Source organism: Aphelocoma coerulescens, chromosome 5, assembly GCF_041296385.1.
Source record: "Aphelocoma coerulescens isolate FSJ_1873_10779 chromosome 5, UR_Acoe_1.0, whole genome shotgun sequence".
Taxonomy (NCBI): domain Eukaryota; kingdom Metazoa; phylum Chordata; class Aves; order Passeriformes; family Corvidae; genus Aphelocoma; species Aphelocoma coerulescens.
The window spans coordinates 7,131,256-7,159,105 of NC_091019.1; the positions used below are offsets into that span (position 1 = coordinate 7,131,256).

At 36.4% G+C, this 27,850-nt stretch overlaps 1 protein-coding gene across 7 annotated transcripts in view; it reads left to right on the top strand.

Annotated features, from left to right (window-relative positions):
- The window catches only part of GAS2 (growth arrest specific 2), an 80,918-nt gene that overhangs the window by 19,127 nt on the left and 33,941 nt on the right, over positions 1 to 27,850 (top strand). For all 7 annotated transcript variants that reach the window (XM_069016475.1, XM_069016474.1, XM_069016471.1 and 4 more), the window contains exons 4-5: positions 14,771 to 14,912; positions 24,023 to 24,086. In XM_069016475.1, the coding sequence (XP_068872576.1) occupies positions 14,771 to 14,912; positions 24,023 to 24,086 (206 nt within the window). The remainder of the gene's footprint in view (positions 1 to 14,770; positions 14,913 to 24,022; positions 24,087 to 27,850) is intronic.

Sequence of the window (27,850 nt, forward strand, 5' to 3'; positions counted from 1 at the left end):
GAAAACGTGAAACTTAGAAGATACTGAGGAGTTTTGGAAGGACCAGTTTAAAAACTTGTTTGAACACAACCTTGCTTTAATTTTAACTATTCTTGTAGGGCAATCTTACTGGGAAAAATTCAAGAGTGCGGCAAGTTTATTTCTTGGAGAAGTTGAATTAAATGGTTGACACATTAACACATTCTATGTGAAACTGTTCTTCTTTTTATTGTTGCATTCAGGTACACCTTCCTTGAAAGCTAAAACAGGCAAATAAGGAGCAGGTAAAAAAGAGGCTAAGAACAGAAATCATATAATGCATCCTCTATGCTTGATGTTTTCATAACTTGTCTGTAGCAGGAATTAGGGCATGGACTAAATTTTTTCAGCTGTTCCAAGAACTGACAGTCTTGCGTCAGTTGCACCTGTGTAAGTTGTTTTTCTTGGTTCCAAGTTCATAATTATTGTTGTAGAAGAAATTGTCTGTCATATTTCCTAGTTCAAATTATAATCAGGACTTCATTAGTAGAAGTACTGGGTGACTTTGGAGTTCCTCTTTATAATATGGTCTGGCTTGTCTTCACCTAAGTGTCATGGTGGTTTTCAAGTGAGAAAACACATAGGGCAATCCTTTTGATTGAGCCTAGGAACTAGATAGGCAGAAGCAAGGGTTACTCATATGTTTTCTTGTGTTCTGAGTTACATTAGAAACCAGTTAGACATTTGCAGTCCCATATGTGGTCATTATTTAGATTTGTTGGTCTTTGTTTTTCAGGCTGGTACAACTGACAGTGAACTTAAAGGGAAAAAATCTGCTCACTGCTGTTTTCTCAATGTATGTTATTTCATACTTAGTATAGTAAGAATTCAACAAAATGGCAGAATAATAGATTTTTATCATTGTATACTATTAGGGAGCTATCCATCCTTTCAGATTTTAATTCCCTGCGTAGCACTCTTGGGCAATAGGACTAGTCTTCATAGTGAAAAATATGACTTTGTGGTGCCTAGAACATTTATAAGGAGATAATACTGTATGAAATTTAGCAAAGAAAGAATTCCAAAATCCTCTCCTGAATCATTATTATGCATTTTTTAAATAATACATGTGGAATTTTGAAGCCATTTGACCCTTGCTCTGCACAGGAAAACAGAAACATGTTCTTTCACCAAGGTGCCCTGATGACTTCACTGGCAGCTGGGAGTAGCCACTGATTTCTATTGAGTTCAGCCTCTATCAAAATAGATAACACACTTTTCTATTCATATATGTAACTTCTAAGTTTTTTAGATAGAAGCAGCTGATATAAAATGAGTGGCTGCCAGAAGGATCAGCTTGCTTGCTGCACCAGGTTGCAGCTGAGTGAGGAAGAATAAGGACATAGTTAATGCAGGGCGTGTGTGTAATCTTACTAAGGCCTTCCAAAAGCTTGAAGATTTGGTCTGTTTTCATAAGCAAGTTTTTCCTTGTATCTGAACGTGTTCCTATGGAAAAGCTTCATAAAATATTTTGGGTTTAGTTTTGTCTTAAAGATGATGCATCCTGCTCTGATTGATATATACTATTCATCATGAATTCATTGTGCAGCTCTTTGGGGCTGTCTGGCCAGTTTTGCAATTCTAGCAACAGATGTAAGAAGGCATTAAAAGCTAATATGGCATGCACTGACTTATCAGTTTTTTGCCATAATTCCTTAAATTCATATTCCACTACTCTACAAAATAGCAGAGGTTAAATCCTATTGCTTCTGGTTTAATAGCTTGTGCAATAAGTTTCTAGTCGTCGTCAGTTTTGCAGTTTGTTAACTAAACTGTATCATTCCCATTCCTATTAGTGAGCATTGAACTTTCTTCAGATTTCAGGAATCCCATAGGTCAGCATCAGGCTTTTTGAGTGTGAAATAAGTTGGGAAAACAGAGATCACAAAAGTTCACAAAATATTGTGTTTTCCAAATCTGGAAGGAAGATTGTCATGTTGATATCAACACTTTCTTTTTGTGTCATGTGGAAACACTTGTGGATACTGGGGACATTTTCAAAATACATAGGAAACTACTGGTAATGTGACTTGGGGATAGAGCTTTAAGAGACTGAAAAGTGTCTAATGGTGTGTGATGCAAAAGTAGTCTTCTCTCCTTAAGAATCAGAGGCAGGCAAAGAAGACATAACTTTTTATGCATGAAGGAGATAATGGAGCTGCTTTTTATGAGTGACTGGACAGGTTAGGATGCTTGAGTGTGGAAAGAGGGGCATATGATGGAACTTGCAAAATCAGGAATGGTGTGGTAGAATGTAATTTTCTATACAAAAACTATGGAACATTGAATGAAGCTGGTAGAAGCCAAAAAGGGGGGGTTGTTTACATACAAGCTGGAAAATTCTTGTCAAGGAGTGTATAAATTTGCCGGGGTTCAAGCAAATACTGAATAAGCTGATGGAAGAGAGATCTCTTGGAAGGCTGAATACACAGCAACCCCACCCAGATGAGGAAGTCCCTATAGCTGAAAATGATTAGAACTTGAGAAAGAATAAGTCACTCCTATGTTCTGTGTGTTATTGTTTCTTGGGGATGAATACCCTGCTGGATGTGGTGGTGGACAAAGGGAAATCTATCACAAGAGTCAAACTTCAAAGAAATTATTTTAAATTATATTTATAGTTTTTATTTCTGTATAAAGCCTCTTTAGGACTGAATTCCTGCATCTAAAAATACCACCTGGGCCACACTCTGCATTGGTATTTGTTTTTCAGGGCAGTAATGTGTGATCTAGAACACAGGAGTTTGGCAGCCTCTGGTGCCATTTATGCAGTCTCTGCATGTTGCTGTTGCGAGCTTAATGCCATAATAAGCACCTTTGGATATTACAATAGGTCTCTGTGTCCTCCATGAGTCTAGATACTTTGCTGTTTGATTGGTTAATCATTCAGTAATAAGATATTAATAGCATTTCAGTTTCTAAAGTGGAAGCATTTAAAAACTGTTCGTTTCAGAAGATGTTAGGTCCTAGGATTCTTTTGCAAGTCCCAGAAGACAATGTTCTTCATTGTTAAGCAGCTAAACCATGCTTCAAAACCTGATTATTCTGAAAGCATTGATGTTGTATCTGATCCTTTGCTACAGACAGACAAAATTTTTGAGTTTTAGTTGAAAATGTTTTTTTTTTTTTAACAGGGAAGCTAGTATTAGACTGGTGTGACTATATAATGTATTTTTTAAGAATTATTTTTTTTCTCCTTCTGGAGATTTTTAGAATCATAAATAAATCTAATCATATATATTTGTAAAATGACAAGGAGATGACTGGTATCAATCTTAATAAATGCTCAAGATTTGTATGGTAGTAAGTTGTTGAAACTATCTGTGCTGCTGCTAATGAAGTACTGTCTTGAAACTACAGACTTACTATTATAGCAGCAGTTATTCCACAAAAGTAGTTAATGTTGCACAGTGCCATTCTGTAATTTTCTCCCATTGACTTGCATTTCTTCTGCGCACTCTCCTGTCAGTATTTTACTTTTCCTGACAGACAGTTAACTTGAGAATTTCACAGCTGTACAAACAAATCCAGAGCATCAAGACATGTGCAGTATGCAGAGAGACCACATTTGATTTGGTTTGGCTTAGATTAGTAAGACCATTAATTAAGATTTTTAAATAAACATAAATAAACTGTGTTAATTGTTGTTATCATTTTTGTAGGCAGGGCACAGTAGTCTGCCCACCTTGAAGCTGCTCATATATTTACAAATGCAGATACTGTAGGATTTGTCTGCAATATGTCATGAGCACAAACCTTCTATGCCTCAACAAATACTCCTACACCTAAAGTTTATACTTGCAGGAGGATTGCATGGTAGATAGAGTGCTGTTTCCCACTGGACTATGAAAGGAGATTTCTGAACAATTCCATGTGTTTTTCGGCTTGGCATGTTCCAGGTGAATACATTCAAGAACTACTTAAAAAGGGTTTAAGTGCACTTCAAGCCATGCATTGTGTTGGAAGCAGAGCTATATAATCCTGGAGGGTAGCACCAAGACATCACGTGTCTCTGGATTGTTCTTCACATTGATATTCTTGTCCTTAGGAAAGCATGGCTTATTCCCTTGTTTGGCTGAAGCACAATGTATGTGAACTGGCCTTGCTCTTTTCAGTGAACCTGAGGCAGGGATTCTCCTGCATACCTCTCCCTCTGCTCCAGTTTAACGTTGCAGAAATAACCAGAATTTGCATCACAAGCTAATTGTCAGGGAAAAAGAAGGGCAGGTTTAAGTATTTAACTACTTGGTAGCTCCAACTTTAGAAAATATCATAATGATTCAGACTGCAAATCAGGTCATGAGGACCAAACTTTGATTTCTAATAATATCATTTAACTAGAAAACACCTCAAGTTTTTTTCCAGAGATTTTAATTAACATTGGCTTTGTACGGAATGCTAATACTTAAACACTTCATAAAATTTATATTAAACCTGGATGTTTTTGAAACGTTTTTGCCATTACTTCAATCCATGTATTGCAGATAGGGATGGCATATTTTCTGAGAGAAATTTATAAACAGCCATTTTTAGATTTGCTGGATTTTGCCTCTTATGTGAAATGCATCGTAACATTCCTATTATTTATTTTTTTAAGTATTTAAAGCAAAATGTAGAAATCTTTGTAACAGATCTTTCTATTTGGCTTTTTATTTAGACTACTAGGAATAGATTAGAACAGAAATGTAACAGAGACTTGCATGAAAATTACCTTATAAATTGAGAAAACAACATAATTTAGACCAACTGTCTTCAGTTTACTGTGCAATTCTTAGGTCAAAGTTAGTGGTAGTTGTTCTTTGGGAATAATGAATAAGGAAGAACTACAGAATTTGGTGCAATTAACAATAGAGTCTTGAACTTAAATATTAAACCAAAATTTCTGAAACAATGGGAGTGGTGAATGTAAGTGATGACTGCAATGCAGAAGAAGAAAACAGAAGTCCCTTTGAGGCACAGACATCAATTTATAGCTACCATAATTATGTCTAATTTTTTTATTTAAATAAATATTCCAATTTGTGTTTGTTTATGCAAATCAGCCCCAAATTCTTCAAGTATGCAGTAAAACTTGCTCTCAATTTGAGGCTGATCTAAGGCTGATTTAGATATTTGGCTGTATAGGTAGACACTTCACCATGTTTTTCAAATTATGGAAGTTTTTAAGTTCTACACCTGCTTAGAATTCTTTGGGCTCTAGCAGTTTCCTTGTGGATTCTAACTGGAAAACTTACACAAATTCAGATTCTTTATCATAATAACAAAAATGCAATTTTTTCTTAAAAATGAACATACTGGACTTTGGAGCATCAGACTTACCTGCAGTAAGGTAGATATTAAATTCTTCCTGAATGTTTTCAGCATCTGCATAAAAATTTTATCTTTGTTAAACATCTGGAAATTCAAAAAGCAAACAGATAAAGCTGTTAAACAGATAAAAGATAAATCTCAAAAAATTCTGTACTTCTTTAGACTGCCTAGATCTTTCACAGTCTTCTTGACACTTGTCTCACGGGAGGTAAAGCACCATTTGGAATTAATCTTACAGAAAGGGCTGGAAAACCCCCACCTTGCCTTACACTTCAGAAGGTCACAAAATGTGAGATTGATCATGGGGAGAAAACCAAGTGGAAGAGGAAGAAGAGGCATAATGGTAATACAGCAGCATATCCACCATTATATATTACATCAAGGAATTTGAATAGCTTCTTACATTTATTACTTAGATTGACAATGAAAGGCTATTCACTATAATTCCATAGATCAAAGTAATGTTATTTGATCACTGCCAGTGAAATTATGGAAACCTTCTGAATGTGAAATTTTAGAACCTGTAATGTGTTTTGATGAACTTCAACTATTTAGTTAGAATTTTTTGGAAGCATTGTCTTTAGCTTGGGTTCTTCTGGAATAATTAAGGGAGAAAGTGATTTTGAAATTGCTGTTACTGAAATTAGTTGGTTTTGCCAAAATTTAGTATTTGTCATATTTTATTTTGAGAGAATCATGTCCCCTTTGAGAATGTGATGTTTGATAAAACATAATTGTGGGGTTAATAAGATGCTTTTCAAAATATGTCCCATGAAAATCCACCCAGACTTGACCATTTATATCTCATGGAAATACTTTCATATCTCATGGAATAATTGGTGCTTATTGGCATGTTCATTCACAAGTCATACTGTGTGACAATGACACAAACAAATGCAATTCTGTTAATTGCAATTCTCCTATTTTTCTCCTATTGTAATATAAATGAAGGAAATTCAGAAACTAGGATTCTGCTATCTTCAACTGACTCTTTGCTAATTCATCTCTAAATTCTGAGGTTGTGATGGTAAAAGCTCAGGATCATTTACCAAGGATAACCCTCTGAAATAGCAGCTGTGAGAATTGCCCCATTCTGTTCTAATCAAGTATTATTGAAGAAGACTATTATGAAATGCCAGTTTTAAAAATCCCCTTATAAATGTTAATTCTGAAATCCAGAGATCTAAGGAAAAAACACAGAGCATTTATTGAATTTGAGTGAACTACTGAATCCCTGTTTTCATGGATACTGTAAGGAGGTCTTTGCCATAGCTTACCCTAGTGTCTCTCTCTTATTCTCTCTGTTTATAAAGTCTTAATGCACTTCAAAAAATTTTTAATTGAAGTCTCTCTCTTGAACGCTATCTAATTTTAGTCACTATTTAATGCTATTATAGCATTAGAAAAAAAACAAACCGCGTTTGATTTTTGCATTTGGCCTGCTAGCATTTTCAGAGAGTAGGAGTAATGGCTTTTAATTTGTAGTGCATACATGTCTGGAGATTCCAAGTTACTTCTTCAAGATTTTGAAAGACTATAGATAAAAGTGAACGTGTCAGTAGGCATGGATATGTTACAGAGGTAGATGTCTAGAAGTTTTAAAAGACAATTTATAGACCTCCCCAAGTCTTTGGACTATAGTGACCTAATCCCACCCTCAATTACACAAATTGAGTGGAAAGGAACAGCTCATCTGTTTAGATGGGCTCTCTGTTGTGATCCTCCATGAGTTGTTGTTGTTGTTCCAAACCGGAACAGTTGTGCTCTCCATTGCAAGATTCCTGGTTGTGGATCTCTGTGTGGTACCCGGCTGCCCACCAGCCAGCCTCTGAGAGATGGCCTTCTAGCTCTGACAGACATTGTGATTTTGCCTCCATATGTTGAAATGCATATGTCCTTTGACTACATTTAAATTACTTATTAGTCAAATAAGGAAATGTGCTTAAGCTGGTGAATGAAGCTCCTGCCTTGCTGCTTTCTGACATTATTTTACTTCTGGGTATCACAGTTGTACAGTGCATTGTCTGTGGATTGAATCATCTCTTGTATTCCTTGGCTTTCTGGCGCACTGCTACAGGTAAAAGCTGCATTGTTTCTGTGAAACTAGTTTTTCATGACTATTAACACTATCTTTTTTGAATAACCAATCTTTTGCTGTGTGATGAGTAAGCTGTGTCTTGGACAGAGCACTTAGAAGAAAAAAGCCATGAAAAAATGCTTAACTTTAAAAATTATATTGTTAAATTAAGTTTCTTTTTCATATATGCTTACTTTTAAGAAGCTACAGCTAATGCCACATGGGAGAATGTGTTCTACTTTGACACTTAATGCCATGGTTAAAGCATTCATTTAGCCCTGCATTTATTTGAATGCTGTAATCTGTATATTTCGACAAAGCCTTGATGATGTTAATTATTTTTATTGATATATTGTAAATCTGTTGGGGATTCCAAAGTATTCACAAATGCTTACTTAGAATCTAGTAAGTTGATAATGAGTGATTTTTGGCTTTTAATGGTCTCTGCAGTGATTATGTAGGGTAAAAATCTGGTAAACACATGATCTGTAAACTTGAAATCCAATCTCCTATTCCATTAAAATGACATAGCTCTACAGGACATATGACAATGTAAAGACTATATTTCACCTAAGGACAATGTTTTGCTACTTGTTAAGTGAATTGCTTTGGGGTGCTTGCTTTGTTGTATGTTCAATGTTATTTTTCATTAATCTAGAAGTTGTTCCTAGTTCTATGTCTGTGGAAAAATTTGGCTCTTTTTTTGGTGTCTCCTAAGCCTTCAAAACTTCCTTGCTGAGTTCTCGTATTCTAAATTTTCCCTGGGGTTTAACTTTTATTTTGCAGATTTAGGAGGGCTGAGGTGTTTATATTTCTTTTCTTAATTCTCTGTTTTTCAGTGGGAAATGCTTAGTTTTAAATTCTATGTATGTATTTCCATATTCAAAATTCTTTCAATGTATTTTGCATGTGCATTTAGCACATTCTTTTGACCATTGGTCCAGTTGTTTAAGAATACCTGAGCAAAATGAGGAAAGAATTGAAGGAGGAAAAGGATTGCTACTGGCCACAGAGCTAAGTTAAAAGGCAAATGGTAAAAAGTTCTGAAATAGATACATGTTCTCTCTAGCTGATATAATCACATTTCAATATGAATTTATGCGCACATAACACTAAATGGCCAAGCAAGACACCACTGCAGTCAGTTGCTGAATAGCATATTTCCCCCCTGCGCCCCCCCCATTTTGGTTAATGTAGTTCACCAGGAGATAAAAGCAAATTTTTCCTATGAGTACCTAGTAAACTGTAGCCCTCTTTCATAGCAGACAAAGTTGCTCATCTTTTTCTTTTTATTCAAGCATAAGTGACAGTTCAAAATATTCTGAAATCATCTTTTCAAAGAGGGAAGTATGATGAACAGTCTTCAAAATATGGCTCAAGCCTAAGTCTGCCATAAATAAATGGGGATTTTAGCATGTTTGTGAACTCTTGTTTTGAAAAAGCAGTACAAAAAATACATTTTTCCATGTGATTTCAGAGCATCGATGTAAGAGAGTCTCTTTTGGATTTAGAAGTGAACCTGACAGCATTTTTCCAGGATTGCATCATATGTTTCACTCACACTTTCACATCCTGTATTAAACCACATGCATGCATGTCAACAAGACAAGACTGTAAAAGGAGTGTGACTGGGGAATTGTTTTCCTGATATTTGATAGGAGTAATTGCAGCCACTGCTGCTTCAAAGCAACTGTGGTTATACTATACTATGTCAACAAAAGTCAGTTTTGCCATGTGGAAACCTAATTACTTCAGAATGATCTGTTAGAAAGCATTTTTGAAATAGTCAGGCCATTTATACAACTCAGTAAAAAATATTTCTGCATGAAGCCTTTCTTAAATAAAAGCTTTCATGTGTTATAGTTTGAACAGTACAGTGACAGTTTTGGAAATATTAAAAAAGTAGACTTCTGTTTAAGAGGTGGGAGCAAAATTTAGTAGGTGATAAGAAAATATGAGTATTTCCCTATGATTTCTGTTGATAAACCTGGTAGGGCTATTATTGAATAGAAAAGAGGGTGGGATTTTTTGCTGTTCTCTTCAGCAAGACCCTAATATTGTGGAAAATGGGATGAAACTTTGATATATTTTAGTGAGATCATGTAGTGTCAGGGATATTTATCTGTGTAGTATTTGCTCCAGAAAATGTCTTGAAGCTTTTGTGGTCTTTTTGGTCCTTCAATTATGTAGTTGTTGTTCCCAACAATGTCTTGTTTTTATATGTGGTTGTTTGTCACTTCTGAGCTGTTTAGGGCATCTGTTAATCAAACATTTTTTCTGCCACTATGCAGATAAAGAATATCACAAATTTGCTTAGTTAAGTGTGGTGTTCTGTACCTAGACTCTTACTATTTGCTGTAAGTAGCTCTTACTACTTAAAAATGTGCTTCTAAAAGACACTGTAATCCTTATAACTGCAGAGGAATGTTGTAAGTTCCATGAATATCTAAGCTTCATAATGAAGCTAGGTTAACTGATGTGTTTAAAAGTCTTAGTTGTCAAGGAACAGAATTGTAATTTATGGATAGTCTGTTATGTGTATGAAATTTCAGGTGATTACTGACACATAAACCATCTGTTCTGACTGCTCTTCTTGAAAGAAATTCCATATTCAGTCTCTGCAATATACGTAAATCAAAAGATATAAAATATTCAGAACCAGATTTATTAATGTGCTGTTAGTACTGGGGAGCAGCAGTGACCCAAGGGTCACTAGGGGTTTTCTGCCTTCCTGCCAGGCATTGCAATGCTTTCCCAATGGCTCCTTAAAAGAGAGGCAGTGCAGGTTCTCCTGGCTATCTCCTCACTTCTAGCTGCTTTTGTACTGCTGAAGGCCCTGTGCCACAGAACAGCTCCTGGTCTCCAGGACCAGTGCTGGAGGCTTGCTCGTGCTGCTGGGCTCAGGGCCAAGGAGAGCAGATGGGTTGTGCCCACACTGAGCCCAAGTCTCCACTGATTGCCAGATGGCAGCCACCAGCCATACACACAAGAATTTCTTTTTTGTGTTGTTTGGTTTGGTTTTTTGTTTGGTGGGGAGTTTTTTGTTGTTTTGGGGTTTTTTGTTGTTCAGTAGTTCTAAGGTAATCTAAGTGGTTTATTACAGACTTCCAGAACAGTGTTTAATATCCTTAGCAGGACTTGAAAGAATATAGGCTATTTATTATGGTTGTGTCAGCACAAAAAGGTACAGAATTGTCTAGAGCTGGAGAGCTGTGTGGAAGCAAACAAACCCAGTATGATGTCACCAGCCCTTCTGAGCTGTTCCTGCCATTAGAAACAGGGTTTTTTCTTGGAGAAGACTCACTAGTTTTCTGCAAAGGTAACTCTGAGAACAAAGTAGCACATAGACACTGTGGAAAAATCCAGAGATGAGAACTGAAGAGTGAACTGAGAGGTGACATGACTTGACAGTGCAGGTCTGTTCTTACTTTTAAAGTAACTGTAGCCTTATCTCCTTTCCATTCTCTCTGAAGTTCTTATGCACAAGTCTGCAAGTGCCAGGAATACTGGAGCTGGCTTCTTGGCATCTTGTTCCTGTCACAGTGCTGTTCATCCATAATAGATCATCCAGAATTTGTGCTTTTAATGTGACATAATAAGTCAAAAATTACAAAGAGTATAGTGGTGTCAGATATAGTTTATTTAGTCCCCTTATGTTGACTATTAGCTCAGTTGATTCAACATCCATGTATCACTTCAGATAATCCAAGCAGAGATGATATGGGAAAATAATTTCATTCAGTTTGATTTTCATGTTGTTAAACCAATTTAGAGCTGCAGGTAATTTGATTCAGTGAGAATATGATCAAGTATGATGTATGTACAGTGGATGTTTTTATGTAGCTACATTGATACAGTGCTACGAAATGGCACCTTTTTGCACCTACTGACAAGATGGAGTTTAATCATAAACTACTAAGTATTTCTGATTCCACTGAAACACTAAAAACCACAGATTAGTTGTCAAGACCTGAGGGAACCAAACTACCTTAGTAGTCATGACCAGCCTCCCCTGGGACCCTGACCTGCACACTCTGCCCATTGCCCAGAACCTCCCTTTGACCTCAGCCCTGTTTCTTGCCAGAGCTGCATTGTGAGCAGACCATCTGCAGCCTGGCTGCCTGCTGGCTGGGTTTTGTGGCTAGGGCCTCAGCATCTGCTGCAGCCCTGAGTCCAGCCTTGTCTTCTGCTGTTTCTGACTTGCCTTCCCTAGAAGGTCATTAGACCTGACTTGGCTCTTCCTCCTCTAACAGAGCAATAGTCTAAAGCTCTTATGTTCCCGGCACTGCCTTATTTGGGTGCCCCGGGACTGCACCATTGCCAGTGAGGGCAATGTGTGTGCTGGGATCACCCTTTGATCATGGATTATCTTCCCTCATGGAGCAGCCCAACTTGCTGGTCTCTGCCTATTTCCAATTTTGCTTTGTGCCAATCAAATATCCCAGCCCACACCCACACTGCTTGTTCCTCTTTTGCACTGAAAGAGTTAAGGTCGGGTTGAACCTTCTCTTGGAAATAATTTTGAAGAATGAACTTCTTTAAGGTTTCTGCAATGTTTTGTATAAGATTTTAGTGAAAAATCATGAAACAGAAGTCCTGTTTTGACAGCTTTCCTCTGTAGCCTGGACTAGCTGACCTTTTTCCAACAGGCTGCAAGAGACTTGTGTGACTCCTTTTAAAAGTGAGTGTACTTTTAAGACTATTAGATTTATCCAGTTAAAATCTCCTGGGAAAGGGTAGGGAGAGAGAGAGATGGACAAATGCTGCATTACTTCTTCCTAAAGACTAAGTCAATGAGAGGAAATTCAATGTAAGAAACAGCCGATAGAGTACAAGAATTTGCCTCAGGATAGATACTTACTATTTCTTTGAAGAAATTAGGGTGATGTGAAAAGAGTGCTAGCCTAAAAATGTCTAGTGCTGACAGCTTTTTATTAACTTTTTTTTTAAGAAAAGGAAAAAAAAATCACTGATCTGTGAGGAACTGAGAATTCTTTTCCATTTTTTTTCCTTTTTTTCTCTCCAGAAGAATGGAAAGGGGGCAGAAATAGTGTTTAAAAACTTCATTGTGCTCTGATCCTTCAGACTGATCCATATCTAGAGCCCCTTGAAAGAATTCACGTTTTACAGTTTTTTTATTTATTCTGGTGTCTTGGTTTGAGACAAATTAGGAGGAAATGTCCTGAGATGAACATGTCTTCTAATGGAAGGCAGGTTTTTGCAACCCCTCCCCTACAGGTTTGAAAGGAATTTCTTGGAGGAAAGTGGAACAAAAACCTGTTTATTTAACAAGCAGGGTGCATGTGGGCACAAGGAAAAAAAATTAATAACGTTAGATAATAAACCTTCTTGTTGTGGAGAAAGATGGTGGATTTTTTAGAGTCCTGTTCGCCTTCTCCCGAGGTCCTTTGGAGCTGGGGTGCAGCGCCACAGGGCATGCCCTCTGGGCCATGATGTGGGGCTGCTGGTGCTGTTCTGGTGTTTTGGACCAGAGCAAAGCTGAACAGTTCCAGAAGAAGAAGAAGAAGCCATAGTCCTGGGAAAAACTTCTTGCCTCAGCTAATGAACAAGAAGCTAGCTAAAAAGCAAAGAATTTTAACTGTCTCTCTCCTGGAAAAAAAGAGCCAAGAGCTGGGGAAAAAACTGAGGTAGTTATCTGTGTTTTGAACATAGGCCACCGAAAGAATTCCACCGGGTTCCCGCCCCTCTCCCGGACCTAGCTTAAGGGTACAGGACTCATGTCTGGGCATAAAGCAGGCAATAGGGAATACAGTATCATACAGTCACCCCAGGACATCTGGCTTAGAGAATAGCTGTTTTCACTTCCCTGCTTTCTTCTTGCTTTCCCCTCCTTGTTCTAGGATGGTCCAGGAGTAGATTTTTCTTTAAAATACCATGTAAAATTGGTCGGTGTTCTATATAAATTATAGAAAAGTATTGAGCAAATATCTCCGTGCAAATAGTTTGAACCATAAGCTAATTTTTCCAAAACAAGGAAATGTAAATTGTATAATTGGAGTAAGAATCATGGGGAAATGAAAGCTAGATGGTGATTTGAGGAATAGATTTAAATGCATAAATCTGTGAGACATATTTGTATATCTAAGACAATCTGTAAGTCCCCATTCACATATTGGTAAGTACAATGGTGTTTAGCCCTACGGTTCTGTTTTCAGTTTATTTGGTTTATTGGGTAGATTGCAGTGAGTAGCTCTGCATGTAGATGTATTCTGCCATTACAAAGCTGCTGTCAGATGTATAATATAATATTTAAACTCCTTCTAACCTGTGTATAATACTGATATTATTATGCTATTAGAAGCTGTTGTAAGGGGAAGCCTGTGTCTTTTTTTTTTTCCTCTTCCCATTTCCAGTAATTTTAATCTAGGAATGAGTAGAGATGCCATAATTTCAGTTTTCTACCACTTAGCTCACTTTTGACTAACTACTGACTCCAGAACAGAAGTAAACATTTCATAAATCAGCATTGAAAAGCAGCACATTCAAATTAACATAAGGTCTGAATTCCTCCATGATTTAGAGATTCCTAAAGTTACATAGCAACAATGTTTCATTTTTTGTGTTCCTTTGGCCATGTATTACAGCTATTTTTTATTTGAGGAAAAGAAGCCTTAAGTGAGAACTAAATGCTAAGGACTTCTTTGTGTGAGTCTCAGTAAATGTACCAATGTAAGCAGCAGGATTGCTGTGGTAATTATTCCATTTGGTACAGATATTGATGCTGTAACAGTAGCATCCTGTCTGATATTGAAACCATGTAAATGGAACTGCTCTGGTACAGTGAGAGCCTGCCTCTATAGACCTTGACCTAGTACCTGCTAGATTTACACTTCTGTGTTGTGCACAGGGGCCTTCTGTGTGTTGTTAAATGGGAGACAATGAACTTTCTGAAGTGTTTGTAGTCATTGGGCCTCAAGACCTATTCCTTTGCACTATGATTACCTCCTAACTTAGAACTGAAAGTAATTCAACCTTAATTGTGAGAATGTTCCGTTCCTAGTTTAAAGTCTGTCTTTATCATTTTTTTTCTTAATTCAGTGAATTGGACCAAACACTAGATCCCAAACCTGTAGTTAACAATATTCCTAAGAAGTAGCTAATGTTGGTTCTGCTCTCAACTTCATTGCGTGGACTGTAATGATGCTTTTGGAAAGACTTTGTGGTTGAGAACTTCATGCTGTTAAATTCACTTCTCATGCTTCTTTGTTTGGAATTCTTTGATGGCCAAGGAAAAAAGTTGGTGGGAGTCATCCATCTATGCAAAACTTGCATAGTGATTTCATAATACTTAAGTATTATACTAGCATGTAGCATTTAGCTAAATAAAGAACTCCTGTTTTCCAGACCTTACCAGTTCGGAAAATTCCATGCAAAGCCAATGCTCCTTCAGGGTCTTTTTTTGCACGAGACAACACAGCAAATTTCTTATCCTGGTGCAGAGATGTAGGTGTGGATGATACCTGCCTGTTTGAATCAGAAGGTTTGGGTATGTATTTCTTTATTATTTATGTAGTAGTTGGTAATTTTAAATAACTTTTCCTTTGTGTTTAGCCTTGAAAGACAGAAAGGCTTTTTAATAGATCCTGACTCTAAATCTGACCTGTGTTTGACTGTGTTAATTCTGCCACTTGTCTGTAGAATGAACAAATAAAGTACACATCACGTAATGTTCATTTAAGTCAATTTTAAGAGGAACTTAAATGAGACAAAAATCTTGCTATGTGTTCTTGCACACAAATGATTTTCCACCCTACACATACTTTTCTTGGCATGGAATGCTGTTCCTTAGTTCAATGTATAAGATGGTGCTTTTCTGTTTTGGGAGACTAGGATACAAGTATATGCTCAGTTCTGTCTGCAGACATTTGGCTATTTGTGCAGATTTAATGAATTGCACAAGAGGCAAGAAGATACAAAATTTTTCTGTTTCCTATGCTGACCATTTTTTCCAGCTGGTTCCCTTGTGCATTTCTGGACAAAAATTATCCAGTACTACTGCTTCAGGGTGTTTCATGAAAAGAATTGTACTGCTTAGGAAATCAGTGTTCTAATACTACATATTCTTCATTGTTTTAACTCTTCTCTCTTCAAAGGAAAATTTGTGAATCTTGACTTCAGAGTTTTTCAGTCAAATCTTATTAAATGAAGAGAGTCCAATGTTTGTTATCTGAACTCAGATAAAAGTGTAAAACAGTCATGGTGACAGACAGAGCAGATTCTATGGAAGACAAATGAACACACTGTGCTGAATGAAGAAGCTTCTTTGTTCTGTTGCTCAAAAAGCCTTTGCCTTTTGAAGCTCTTACATGTGTTGTGACTGATCTATTTCCATACTTTTACAGTCTTGCTCTACTTCTGTAGTCTAGCACAAATATTTCTGAGACAATTTTTCTTTTTCATTTGTCTGTTCTTTTATCCTGGGAGGTTTTGTAATTACATTATTTCGTATGTCTGGGAGAAAATGCTTAGCACAGGACAGCTTAGTATCACAAAGGTGACAAATAGTAAGTAGAATATATGTATTGACTCTATTTTGTTAATTAAATCTTCAAGATGAAATTCTTATTTGATATGGTAAATCATGTGAAAGATGAACCATAATTGTAGTTTTAATGATTTGAAATGGTGAAGAAGTTGGATATTTACCTAGGACCAAGAAGCTTGTAAACACCAGGAGATGCAGACCTCCAATGCCTGGGATTGGCAGAAGAACCTCTGGTTAATAGAATACTTCAAGGTATTTGGAGTTTGTACTGCTATAGTAAGCCCAGCGGTTTGCCACTGTTGCACAAATTTATTGTGCACTTTTAAGAAACTAGACCTTGTTTAGAGATGGAGTTGACATAGCTGGAATACTGACATTTCCTGGTAAGTTAATTTTCACACATACACAGTGCCTTGCCTGCCATAGTAAAACACAGACAGCAAATACACCTGAAAAGGTGGTGCTCCAAAGGAATTCCTCTCTCAGAAAACTGAAGTGAGATATAACTGAGTGTGCAAACCCATGCTCTATTTTGTTGGATTAGTGAATGATTTTCTTCACTGATAAAAACTAGGTTCTGTTTTTCTTCCCTTACTGTATAATATACTAGTAGAAAAGATTCATGGTGCTGGAAATAGGATTAGGATTTGATAATATTTTAACCCATTTTTATGAACTTTGAGAAGGAGGTGGTAACCATGCCATTAAAAATATAAAAGATTGATAAAACCAGTAGCTATTATTCTCTCTCAGTTTAAGCATTAATTCAAAGTTTTGCTTTCATTTGAGATTTTCCTAATGCATTAGAAAAAAATGATAAATCATAACAGTTGCCAATCTAAAGCTTTTATGTTCCTCTCTCTCCCACAAATCACTTCACCAATGCATAGGAAGCAAAAATTCAGCAAAGGTAAGTAATATCAAAGGTTCTTTTCAAAGTAGTGAGAAATGTGTGTGAATGACATTTAAGTCTTTGCACTGTCTCATTGAATTCTGTATTTATTATGATTAATTGTGGTGAAATTATGGTTACAGAGGTAACTGTTTTCTGTATTTTCTTCTGTTTTTCCCCATGGCTAATAAACTCAGTAAATTGGTGTGTAAATTGTTATTGATAAAGCAGCTTTTTTCTGTCTGTATTGGAGAACCTTGTGTCGATGTTCTCAATTGAGTAGATTTTTATCCTTGTTTTTTTACTCTTATTCTGTCTGCTTTATGGTATATAAATACTATGTTATTTAATTAGAGCACATAGTGATATTTTCTTCATGCTACTGTATCATATAAAACATTCTTGAAGTCTTTTTCTGGCAAATATGTATTCTAGAATTATAAGAGTGGTTTTGAAGATTTAGTGCACTGAAATACTTGAATGATGGATTTATGACACTACTGATTTTGAAAAAAAGTACCAAGTATATTAGAGATCAGCAAAATGAGATCTATACTAGCTAAGATATTAATTGCTATTATTTCTCAATACTTAAAAATACTATCTCATCACGATGAGTTCAGAAGTAGTTTTTGAAATCGTGCAAGTATAACTGCACACAAATACATCCAGCACTCCCAACTTTTTAGCACTGAGACTGAAGTGATATGAAGGTATTCCTCACTGGAATGGAACTGTCTCAAACAGAGCCTAGAGCAGATGGGGGCAGTCCATGCCTGATGAGCTTGCAGGTAATTGATGCTAAGGAGAATCTTGAGTATTCCTAGAGGCTTGCTTCTGCAAAGGGTTAACATTTCAGAGCTGATCCAGACAAGCAGGTGAGCAGACATATTCATGTCATTTTGCTCTTGTCCTTCACTGGTGGACTAATTTAGCAATTTATGTAATTATTTAAAGTTAAGCACAGTTTCAAATGCTTTGTTGGATTTGGACTATTCAGATGAGCTAAACAAGGAAACAAGATTGAAGTCTTCAAAATAAATAGAAGCAAAATAAATAGAATGAAAAATAGAGGTGCTTGATATAGTAGATATGATTATGCTTTCTAACTTTAAATATCATTGAAAGAGAACAGTAGAGAGCTCAAAAGTTTGAAGACTTGTCCTACTAATTTGTTAATAGTCTATAATATGATGTAGTTTGTTTTGCTGAAGGTTATCATGCTTTAACATAGGTTAAAATGCAGACAAATTGGAAACACAGTTTCCTGTTAAGATTTTTAACACAGCCAGAGCTGACTGGTAGCAATTTATCTCTAAATGCAGAGACATGGCAGGAAAGTCTCCAAGTTAATGCCTTTGCAAAGAAAAGGTGGCTGGGGTACCTGCTGTATGAGCTGCAGCTCATACATGAACATCTGTAAAAATTATAGCAACACAATATGTAAGGATAATCTTAAATGATGCAAAATAGAGGGATGCTCTGCATGCTCCCTGCACTCATGGCCAACTTTAGCATGCTTGGTTTTGTTGTTTGGGTTTTTTTTATTTTTAAAGTTAGTTTATTTAAAGAAGAAGGAATTAGCTTTACTAATAGCAAAAATCATGATTCAAAATTCAAATTTTGATTATCTGTGCAAATCTTGTGGTATAGTGTCATTGAATGGTCTTCTTAGATATATCAGACTAGGACCCTGAACATGATGTGCTAATTCTTTGCAGTGTAAGGATGTTAATACTGCCTGTAACTCCTCTGTTTCCATAAGTATACTTTGTAAATTCCCCTGTATAGGTTTTAGGGCAGCAGATTCACACAGCTATGGTAGTTTTATTTATGGAAGCATTCTAGGTGGAGATATTTGTAACTGTGCTCATGCCTGTAGAGTATAATACTCAAAGAACACTCTTCTTGGACAAATAAGAATGGTAAGATTTTCTATGATTGTTTTAGTTAAGTGAACTTAAAGCATAAGTTCTGAACTCTTTGTGGTAATGGAGTGTTGTTGGATGGTTATAGGATTTGGAACCAATGAATATTCTGCATCTCTTCCATGATAAAGTCTACCCGGCAAGAAAAGGGTTTGCCACCAAGTGTGCAAGCATGCTGATATGTCATTTGTTTGGGGAGTTGTTGAATGCTGTTGATGGTTAATGTTTTGTGCCTGTGTATTCTATACACCTGTTCACACAGTAGATGACATGGACTTTTTTGATGCAACTGATTGATTAGAACTTTATGGACAGGTTTCCTAAATAAAAGCATTTAGTATTTTAATGGAAATAGTAAACTGAAAAACAAACACCTCTGATCTCTCTTCTAACATTGTTGGTTTAAAGGTTATTTTAAAAAATATTCAAATGTTGTTTGCTTAAAAATACTTCATACATAGGGGAAAATTATTTTTTCAATTAATACTGTAGTTTATTTGGTTTCAAGATGCAAGATTTTCTGTTCTTTTATACTGACACATGTACATATTGTAACACGGTGTTAAAATTTACATGAAGTTGCATCAGAATAAGATTTTGTCCCATCTTTCACAACTCTTTACTAAACTACTCATAATATTACTGAATATGTTTGATTTTGAGGACTATAGAAGCATCCTGGACTCTGTGTTGTTACCACTGGATTTGCATGTTAAACTAATGAATTTCAGTAAATTATTAGTGTTTAGATGATCTCTATATTTCTTCTAGATGAATTCTTTACTATCCTTAGATCTAGTCTGTTTGACACCTTAATTGTTTTGAGACTTCCATAAGTGATTGAGCTGAAACAGGGCAGGGAGTGTGGGTGAGTGAAGCACAAGTGTGTCATAGCATAACTCTGATGCAGAAGCAAGGGTAAGTTTGGGATAAGTTCACAGTGTTGACAAAGCAATGTTGGGGGTTTTTCTTAAGAACAAAAAGCCTTCTGTAGGATCAGAATAAAAATGAAAGGAAAAAGTGAGAGACAATAGGAAGAAGGATCAAAGAACAAACCTTTTGGAAAACTTTACCTAAACTAATGTGAGTTCTGATGACAATTGGAAGCCTGTGACAATAAATACTTCATAAAACTCTGCTTCTAGTGGGCTAAGGAATGCTTTAGAAACAGAAATCATATTTACTTTTTGTGATTTAGCTATGCCTGATATCTTAATCTTTAAAACAACCAAAAAATTTAAAAGGTAGTTTATGTTAGAAGAAAGAGTGACTTCATTAAAAATTGTTTATAAAAGTGTTAGGAGCCAAGATTTGCAACTTGGCAGGAAGGTGTGAGAAGTTTATTTCTGTATTGTGATTGGATATTCTAATAATTTAAAACAAACACAAAACCACAAGCAAAACAAAAAAACTGAGGGTTTGTTGTTGTGAACTCTCAGTTTAAACATGTTCAGCAAACACATGGACTCCATGTGAATTGTGTGTTCTGTCTCCTCACAGTCACAGGTTCTGATAGTGCTGAAAGCAGAGGCTGCTCCTCCTCTGCTTCTCATGGTAGCATCCAGGCACTGAGGTAAGGAGCACTGGGGAAGGGATGAGTGAAGGATGCAAAAGTGTGGTGAACAGTAGGAAGGAAAGAAATTGAAGGACATGGAAGAAGCACAAAGGTTAAATGAACAAAAGAGAAAGACCTCTAAAAAGAATGGGACAGCAACAAGATGGGAAATGTTATTGCCAGAGAGAAGCAAGGATAAAAACTTCTAGGAGCTGAAAAGGAACTATTGTTAACAAAGAGTGGCTGGAGGTAGCATGTTAAGGTGCAGGCAGTGAGGACAGCAGATAAGAAGCATATAAAAGGAGATGAGATATGAGATGAGATGAGATGAGATGAGATGAGATGAGATGAGATGAGATGAGATGAGATGAGATGAGATGAGATGAGATGAGATGAGATGGAAAGCAAAAGGGTCTATAACTGTCAGGACATCTAAAATAAGCACTATTTCTCTATCTTCCCATTGCATTCTTGTTAAGCAAATTCCATCAGTGAGATTCTCTAAATATATGGATATTTCCATTCATTTTATGCAGGGAATCTGCATACAATAACATTTGTTTGTCTCTGAAATCCCCACATACATATGCTGTATAGTCCTCAGGAATGCTAATATTTTCTTGTTATAAGCACTCTTATGAGATGATCTGTTGTTGGTTTTTGTGGTTGGTTATTGTCTGCACACGTCTTCATCCTGTAACAATTATTTCACTGTCTCACATTGTTCAGTGTGAAATGCATGAAATGTGTCTAGATTATGTTGAGTCAGACTTGCTAAAAGGTCTGTGAATTTTGTTTGGGTAGAGCATTGTTTTACATTTTAAATCAAATTCTCTTCTAGCTATATTTATGGATCTTTTTGCAAATAGTAGTAGTTGAACCTCTCTTTCTCCTCCATTCCAAAGTCATTCAGATGTGCATACGAATGAATTGCAATTGACTCTTTGACTTTTTCCAAACCCAGTTTATTTCATTTAGATTTTGGGGGATGCCTTACTTCTTAAAATCAAGTTTTATTTGGGGGCTGTCCCAACCGGTTTAAAACCAAAGTATTAGAATACACTTCTAGGGTCATGAATGTAACACTTTAAAAATACTGATTATTAGTATAGGTAAATATTTAATATAATTACTGTGTTGTAGTTCTTGGGAAGGAAGAATATTGAAAATAGCTGAATGTCCAAGTGTTCATCATTTATATTCTTAGTAGCAGATGGCTGAAGAATAAATATATCTTTCCTAGTGCAGTGCCTGTCTAGTTTCCATGCTCTGCAGTTTCACTTTTGGAAATATATTTGGATGAGATTAGAGGACAAATGCATACCTCTCAAAGGGCTACGCAGACACTAGGAAAAGATTTTGGGGTGAGTATTCAGCTCACACAACTTACACTTATTTATGTCAGTGGAGCTGCAAGTTGAAGTCACAGAAGCTGAAGGTCTGCCCCAGGGCGTTAGTTACCTAGAGATGTTTAAAACCTAGAGATGTTTTGGGTCTCATACATACATAGAACAAAGTAATTACTTTCAGAGCTTTAACTAGACATTAAAATATCTTTTTCAGGTATGGTATTTTTTCTTCATGCATTTGAGTTTGGTCAGTCTTTAGATTACCGATTGACCTTAACTCATTAAAAAAAAATTATTTTGATGCTGTTCAGTTTTTTACTGATTTATACAAATTGTCACACAATTACTTTTTGGTCTCAATTCAATCTGAAGTGTAAGGTGAAATTTTTTTTATTATTGTGGAGATTTTTAAAACCTGATTTTTACCCACAACATGAGGGCTTTACTCCAATAGGTATTTCTGAAGAGTAGATTACAATGTACTTATAATTACTTTTTTCTCTTTTCTTCTATTTTTCCTTTCTTCTTCTTGGAGTTTTGGGGAGTTGCTTATGCAAACAGCCACAGACTTTTCTTCATTTATTGATTTTGGATTTTGCTTATATGCTTTGCTGAACTTCTTTACAGAACACTACCTATTCTGAGTTGTGGGGGGAAAAAATGTATTTCTTTATGGTGGTATTTCATAATTGCTATAACTTGCCCCTGAAGGCAAGGGTAACAGGTTCTTGCTAATAGATTCCTTTTGGCAGATGAGAGTGAAACCACACTGACTAGTGTGTTTATATATATATATATGGCAGGTTTATTTTAGATTAATTTGGTTGCAATGGAAAGGAGGTGTGTAGGCATTTTGGTTATTATCATCTATAGAAATGCAACAATATAAAAGTATTAAGATATTACTTAAGAAAATATAGGGGGAAAAGAGAGAAAGGATAAAAATAGGGAGTGGAGTAAGACTTAATTGTTGCAATTTCAGTGTCTCTTGTCTGAACTGATGGTCATAGTCTTGCTCCATCGAGGGTGGGAGAAGCCCATGAAACACCAGGTTCAATGGGTTAATATACAGTCAGGTTCAGGTGAGAACATCCAGGGTACCTCCCCTGAGGCAAGGGTTTTACACAGTCTGTTGCAACCCTATGGATCATGTGCAGTCCTCTGGTGGAAGGCCCCAGAAATGCGTCTGGGCACACTTTAGGGAACTTTGATGGTTTATGACTCCTAAAACATGACAGCTGCCTCTCACATCAGTGTAGCTGAGCCAATTATGCCCATCAGAAGGGATGTATGCCTTCAGGCCTATGTGGAAGTGTGAATGTCCCAATACCTTCCACAGAGGGGATTTTTACACCTGAGCCAGTTATGTAAAGGAGGACATTGCCATGACAAAAAGCACTATCCCACTTTGTAGAATCTGCTTCTTATGAGCCTTTTCCCTTATTTGGCTCAAAACCCAGCTTATTGCTCAACAAAAGTTGGTTTGTTGTGGTCATCCTCTGGGGGTGGGTGCACACCTCCTCTGTGCCTGGGCTGCTCTTAAACAGTTCAAATGTTACACCCCCCCTCTCCCCGCCCCCCCCCCCCCCCCCCCGAACCAGAAACTCTCCTCCTCTCTTTTGGTTAGGAAGTGCCAACCTGGCCTCAGTTAAGCACCTGCTGCTTTTGCAAATGGATGATTGGGACATTAACCCTTAACATTTCAGTTTCTCACAATGAGAAGATCATGCTGTGTCACAGCTACCTCTGAATCATAAAAAACTATTCTATGTGGAATCCAGGCATGCAGACTTGCATATATGTGTGTATGTATAAAGAAGAAACTCTTTTTTTGTCTGTTTGGGATTTTCGTACTGTGAAGAACTGATTCCTAAAGCATTCTAGTTTCATATTTGCTTTAAGAGTAGATGTAAAAAAAATTCAGGACCAAATTTATAGTGAGGTATATCTTTCTTAATGCAACTTTGGTTTTTTTAAATTTAAATTGGCTAAGAAATATAGTGATCTAAAGGACATGAATTCTCTTAGTCTGTAGAAAGAAAGGTATCACTCTAATATTATTATTTTTGACATTCTACTAACGAAAGTATTCTGCCAGATCTTTTGATTATTTTTAAAGTTATTAACTGCTTGCAGATTACCAATTATCCCAAATAATTATTCAGTGATTTAGAAAACTAAATGGTACTTCTGAACTGTTTGCACTCTGAGAACCATTCATCAATCCCATCCTTTTTATTCCAGTAAAATTCCACTGCAAGCCAAAGAAAACAAACATTTATCAGTCAAGAGTTACAGATGTTGATGATTAGGTTCCATTCCATCACTAAGGTCTTTAAAATAGCTTTTATTTATCAATGTTTTCCATCTTCATTTTGCTTTTCTAGTACTCCACAAGCAGCCAAGAGAAGTGTGCCTTTGTTTGCTGGAACTTGGAAGAATTGCAGCAAGGTAGGTGAAAATATTTATAGATTGATGAAATATTTGCATTCTTGACAGCAGTGGCTATTGACAGACATTAAATCAGCACATCTCAAGCTAACTTCTGTGCTCATTAGGTTAAAATAGAATGTTTGTTTTGATGTCACTCTTGAGGGCAGTTGTTAACAAATGTTACAAAATCTCTGTACCTCAATGAAGATATTTGTTGGCTATCCTTGTATCAGGAGAGGAAGGGTTTGAGAATTTTTTTTTCTATGAAGCTTTGAGCCGTTTCTCCTTCTAAAGTCAGATCTCTCTATAAAAAAACCCTGTGATTTAATTAAGTTTACTGGTAATAAGTTGATCTTCACATGACCTAAATCTGACCAAGACGGTTCTAGCCATGCTGGACCTTCAGTACATTGAAATGTTATCTTTGATGTCAAGACAAAGACTTTTGCTAAGCAATCAAAATTACAGTAACTAGAATGGGATTTTTTCCCCCTTTTTGCAGATGAAGATTTAACCACCATAGTGCATAAGATTTACTAAAACATACATGAGCAGCAGAGTTGCTGCCCAGTCTTGCATGTAAATTGCAGTTGCATTCATCCATGTGTGTCAAACTGGAGTACCTTGCTATTCAGAAAATTTCATTAATTGCAGAAGAATCCTTGTGGTGACAATCAGTGTGAAGGAGACCCCTGTTTATTCCAAGCTTAAGAACCAGTATTTGCCATGTTAAAATTGCATCATGTGTATTCATATTTTGTGAATGAACTCACATGGAAAACAAGAAGTTCAGAAAGTCAAGTTTCAGAAAGACCCTTGCTGTCAGTGGAAGCTTGCATAGGAATAGCAATAACCAAAAAAATAGTTGATTTCAGGTTTTCAATTATTTTGTTATCTCTAAAACTTGGGTTAAGAAGGCAAATTATTTTAACTTCCCACAAAGAAGAAAGTATTTTGATCTGCAGGTGCACAATGAAATTGATTTTAATGAATCTTAATTTACCTGAGCAAACAAACTGTGCTTTCCAGACCAGCTTGGAGACAGACCCTATGCCTGAGGCATAACTGTCAGGAGTATCTGCCCCAGTTGGTTACTTGATAGTATCCAGCTTCCTCAGGGAATGCATGTTAGTGGTTAGGTAGTGTTGGATTCTGCTAAAGTTGGTTGAGTTAGATTAATCTCATTTTGCAATGAGATTTGATGTCTCAATAGATCTACAAGGGAATGAAAATAGACTCTTATCCTTTATATTTGTCTTAAGCTTCCATGTCTCAGATGCTTTCTGTTCCAGACATGAAAAGAAATATTGAACAAGTAAATAAGCCATGTTGTCATTTATTATGCATGTCTATCCCTTTATTCTTAAAATATTTGTATTTTATGTTTTATTTATATTACTATATATCATTAATGATTGTTTTATGTATTTTGTTTATGTTTCTGTATTTATGTCTCTTTATTTTAATTTTATTTATAGCTTCCGGGTCAAATAACATGTCTGTCTACTTTTTCCTGCTCTAGTATCTCTTCAAAAACAAACAACCCCCATTTATAGTCTTGTATGCTTCCAAGGTAAACCAAAACTGAAGTAGAATGTCAGGTTAATACAACTGAAAACCAAATACGTGATGCCAGTTTTGCCTGAGCTGTGGTAAACTAGAACTGTATGGGAAAGAAGAACTGGTAATTGCCTTCATTAGATGTAGGAAAGAGCATATTAAAGTGGCACTGCTGTGCTGCTTTAAACAGGAGAGAAGTCAGATGTATGCTTTGTAAAGCAAACTGGGTCTGTTGGCAGTCTTAGGGATCTGCTTTCCAGAACAGGAGCTGCAGAGATCTTTGAAAATGTGCCTCAGTATTTTTTTGAAGAATGAAAAGAGTAAGAGACACTGAGTAATTTTAGAAGCAGAAAGATATGTTCGAAGTGGCTTACTCATCACAAGGACTCAGCTTTTGGCACACTTTGCCCAGCTAGATTATTGTTTGTCTTCAGGGTCTGTAACTCCCGTAAGTCAACCTAAGCTCTTTTATTTAATGCAAATAGACATGTGATTGAGGCACAAGTGAGGAAGAATGAGGATTGCTTGAGGAGGAGTTAAACTGAGTTCTGTTCTGCTGAACTTGAACTTGTATTCAACAGATACTCCGTGGAGGAGGGGAGACAGGTGACAATTTATTTACCTCTGCTTTAGTAATCCTTTTAGCATGTTATCTCATAGTGTCCTCTTAGCCAAATTAAAGACAGATGGACTTGATGGATGGACTGCACAGTGAGTGGGAAACTGGTGTGACCACTGGCTCAAAGAGTAGCAGTTCAAAGATACCAATAAAAATACAATTGCCTGATAAATTATCCAGAATTTCAGTTGTTTATGAAAACAAAATTTGAGATCGTCTGTGAAACTTCAATAGTTAAAATGAGCCCTTGTGTCCCTGACAGATGTTATGTGGCCACAGTGAGAAGAATTATGAGAGAGGGAACTGTCCTATGGGATGGAATTGACTACTGACAATGCACAGGACTATTGCAGTGGGTTGCACAGATCCAGCATTCTCCCTAAGTATACGAAAGTCAGAGATTATACAATGGAAAACAGCTAAATTATCTTTTCTGCACAAAGAGTGAAGTTCTTGGGTTACTGTTAAACTCTGGGGGGTTAAACAACCATCACAGGTCTTTTGGAATTACTGTTGAGCGATTTCAAGGTCTTTCTGCTATTGTATTCAATTTTACCTTGATAAAAATGGAAAGTGGTGCTCTAAGAAGTCTACCAGAGATCATGTTACAGTTCAATGCTGCTTCATGTGTAGCTGTGAGAAGCCAGGCTAGAAAGCAGCAGAAAAGGAAATGCTCAGCATACCTGCCCAAACAGAATTTGCACCTCTGCCCCTCTCAGAAAAGATGTGGTTTTTACAATTTCAGCTTTCCAGCAACTTTGCTTCAGGTTGATACAGCATGTGGAAAAAAAATGGGTGTTTTTGTTCATTGATTTTATTTTTCAACTTTTCACCAGAGGAATTCAGAATACTGGAAGTACAGGAAACTTTAAAAATCTATCACAAAGACAAAGTGTAGAAATTATGAAAAGTAGTAGAAGCAAAGAAGCAACATTTCTTACAGTGGAAGAGTTTTATTTGATGAGTAAGGCTGTATGCAGGAGCAGGCTTAGAGCCCAGTGGGAATTTAATAATTTACAGCCTGTCAGCACCTGCAGACAGACAGGAAGTAAATAGATTGTATATGAATGCTTGCTTCAATGTTGGCTGACTTTTCATTAGGCAGACTGCACCAGTTAGAAGCCAATACAAGCACAGATTTGGTTCTTGGTTTACTTTCTATTAATTTACTAGGCATTAGTATGATGAAATTAAATGTTATCAGAAAAACTCAAAAGCTAGTATATGCGCTTATATCTTTTCTCTGTACACTTCTATCATTATTATGGTATTTAGCTTAAATTTTCATTATGTATATTTGTTACTGATCAATATTTTAGTGTCCGGATCTTTATCTAGATAAGTCAGTATAGTTCTGCATCTGGACTATGGACTTTTTTGCTACAGAAGAAAATATGGTTTCATTTGTGCAAGTAGTTTGCCATGAGAAGCCTACCTGGCATGGTAACTCTTCCAAGCTGAAGTCATTCTCTGAAAAAGGAACTCTATCTGTTTTTCTGGGGTTTGTTCAGTGTTGGCAGATTAAAAAAAAAAATGAAAAAAACAGAAGGGGATTATCAGTAACTAGGAAAATGAGATGTGCTTTTAGACTTCTGAGTTCTGT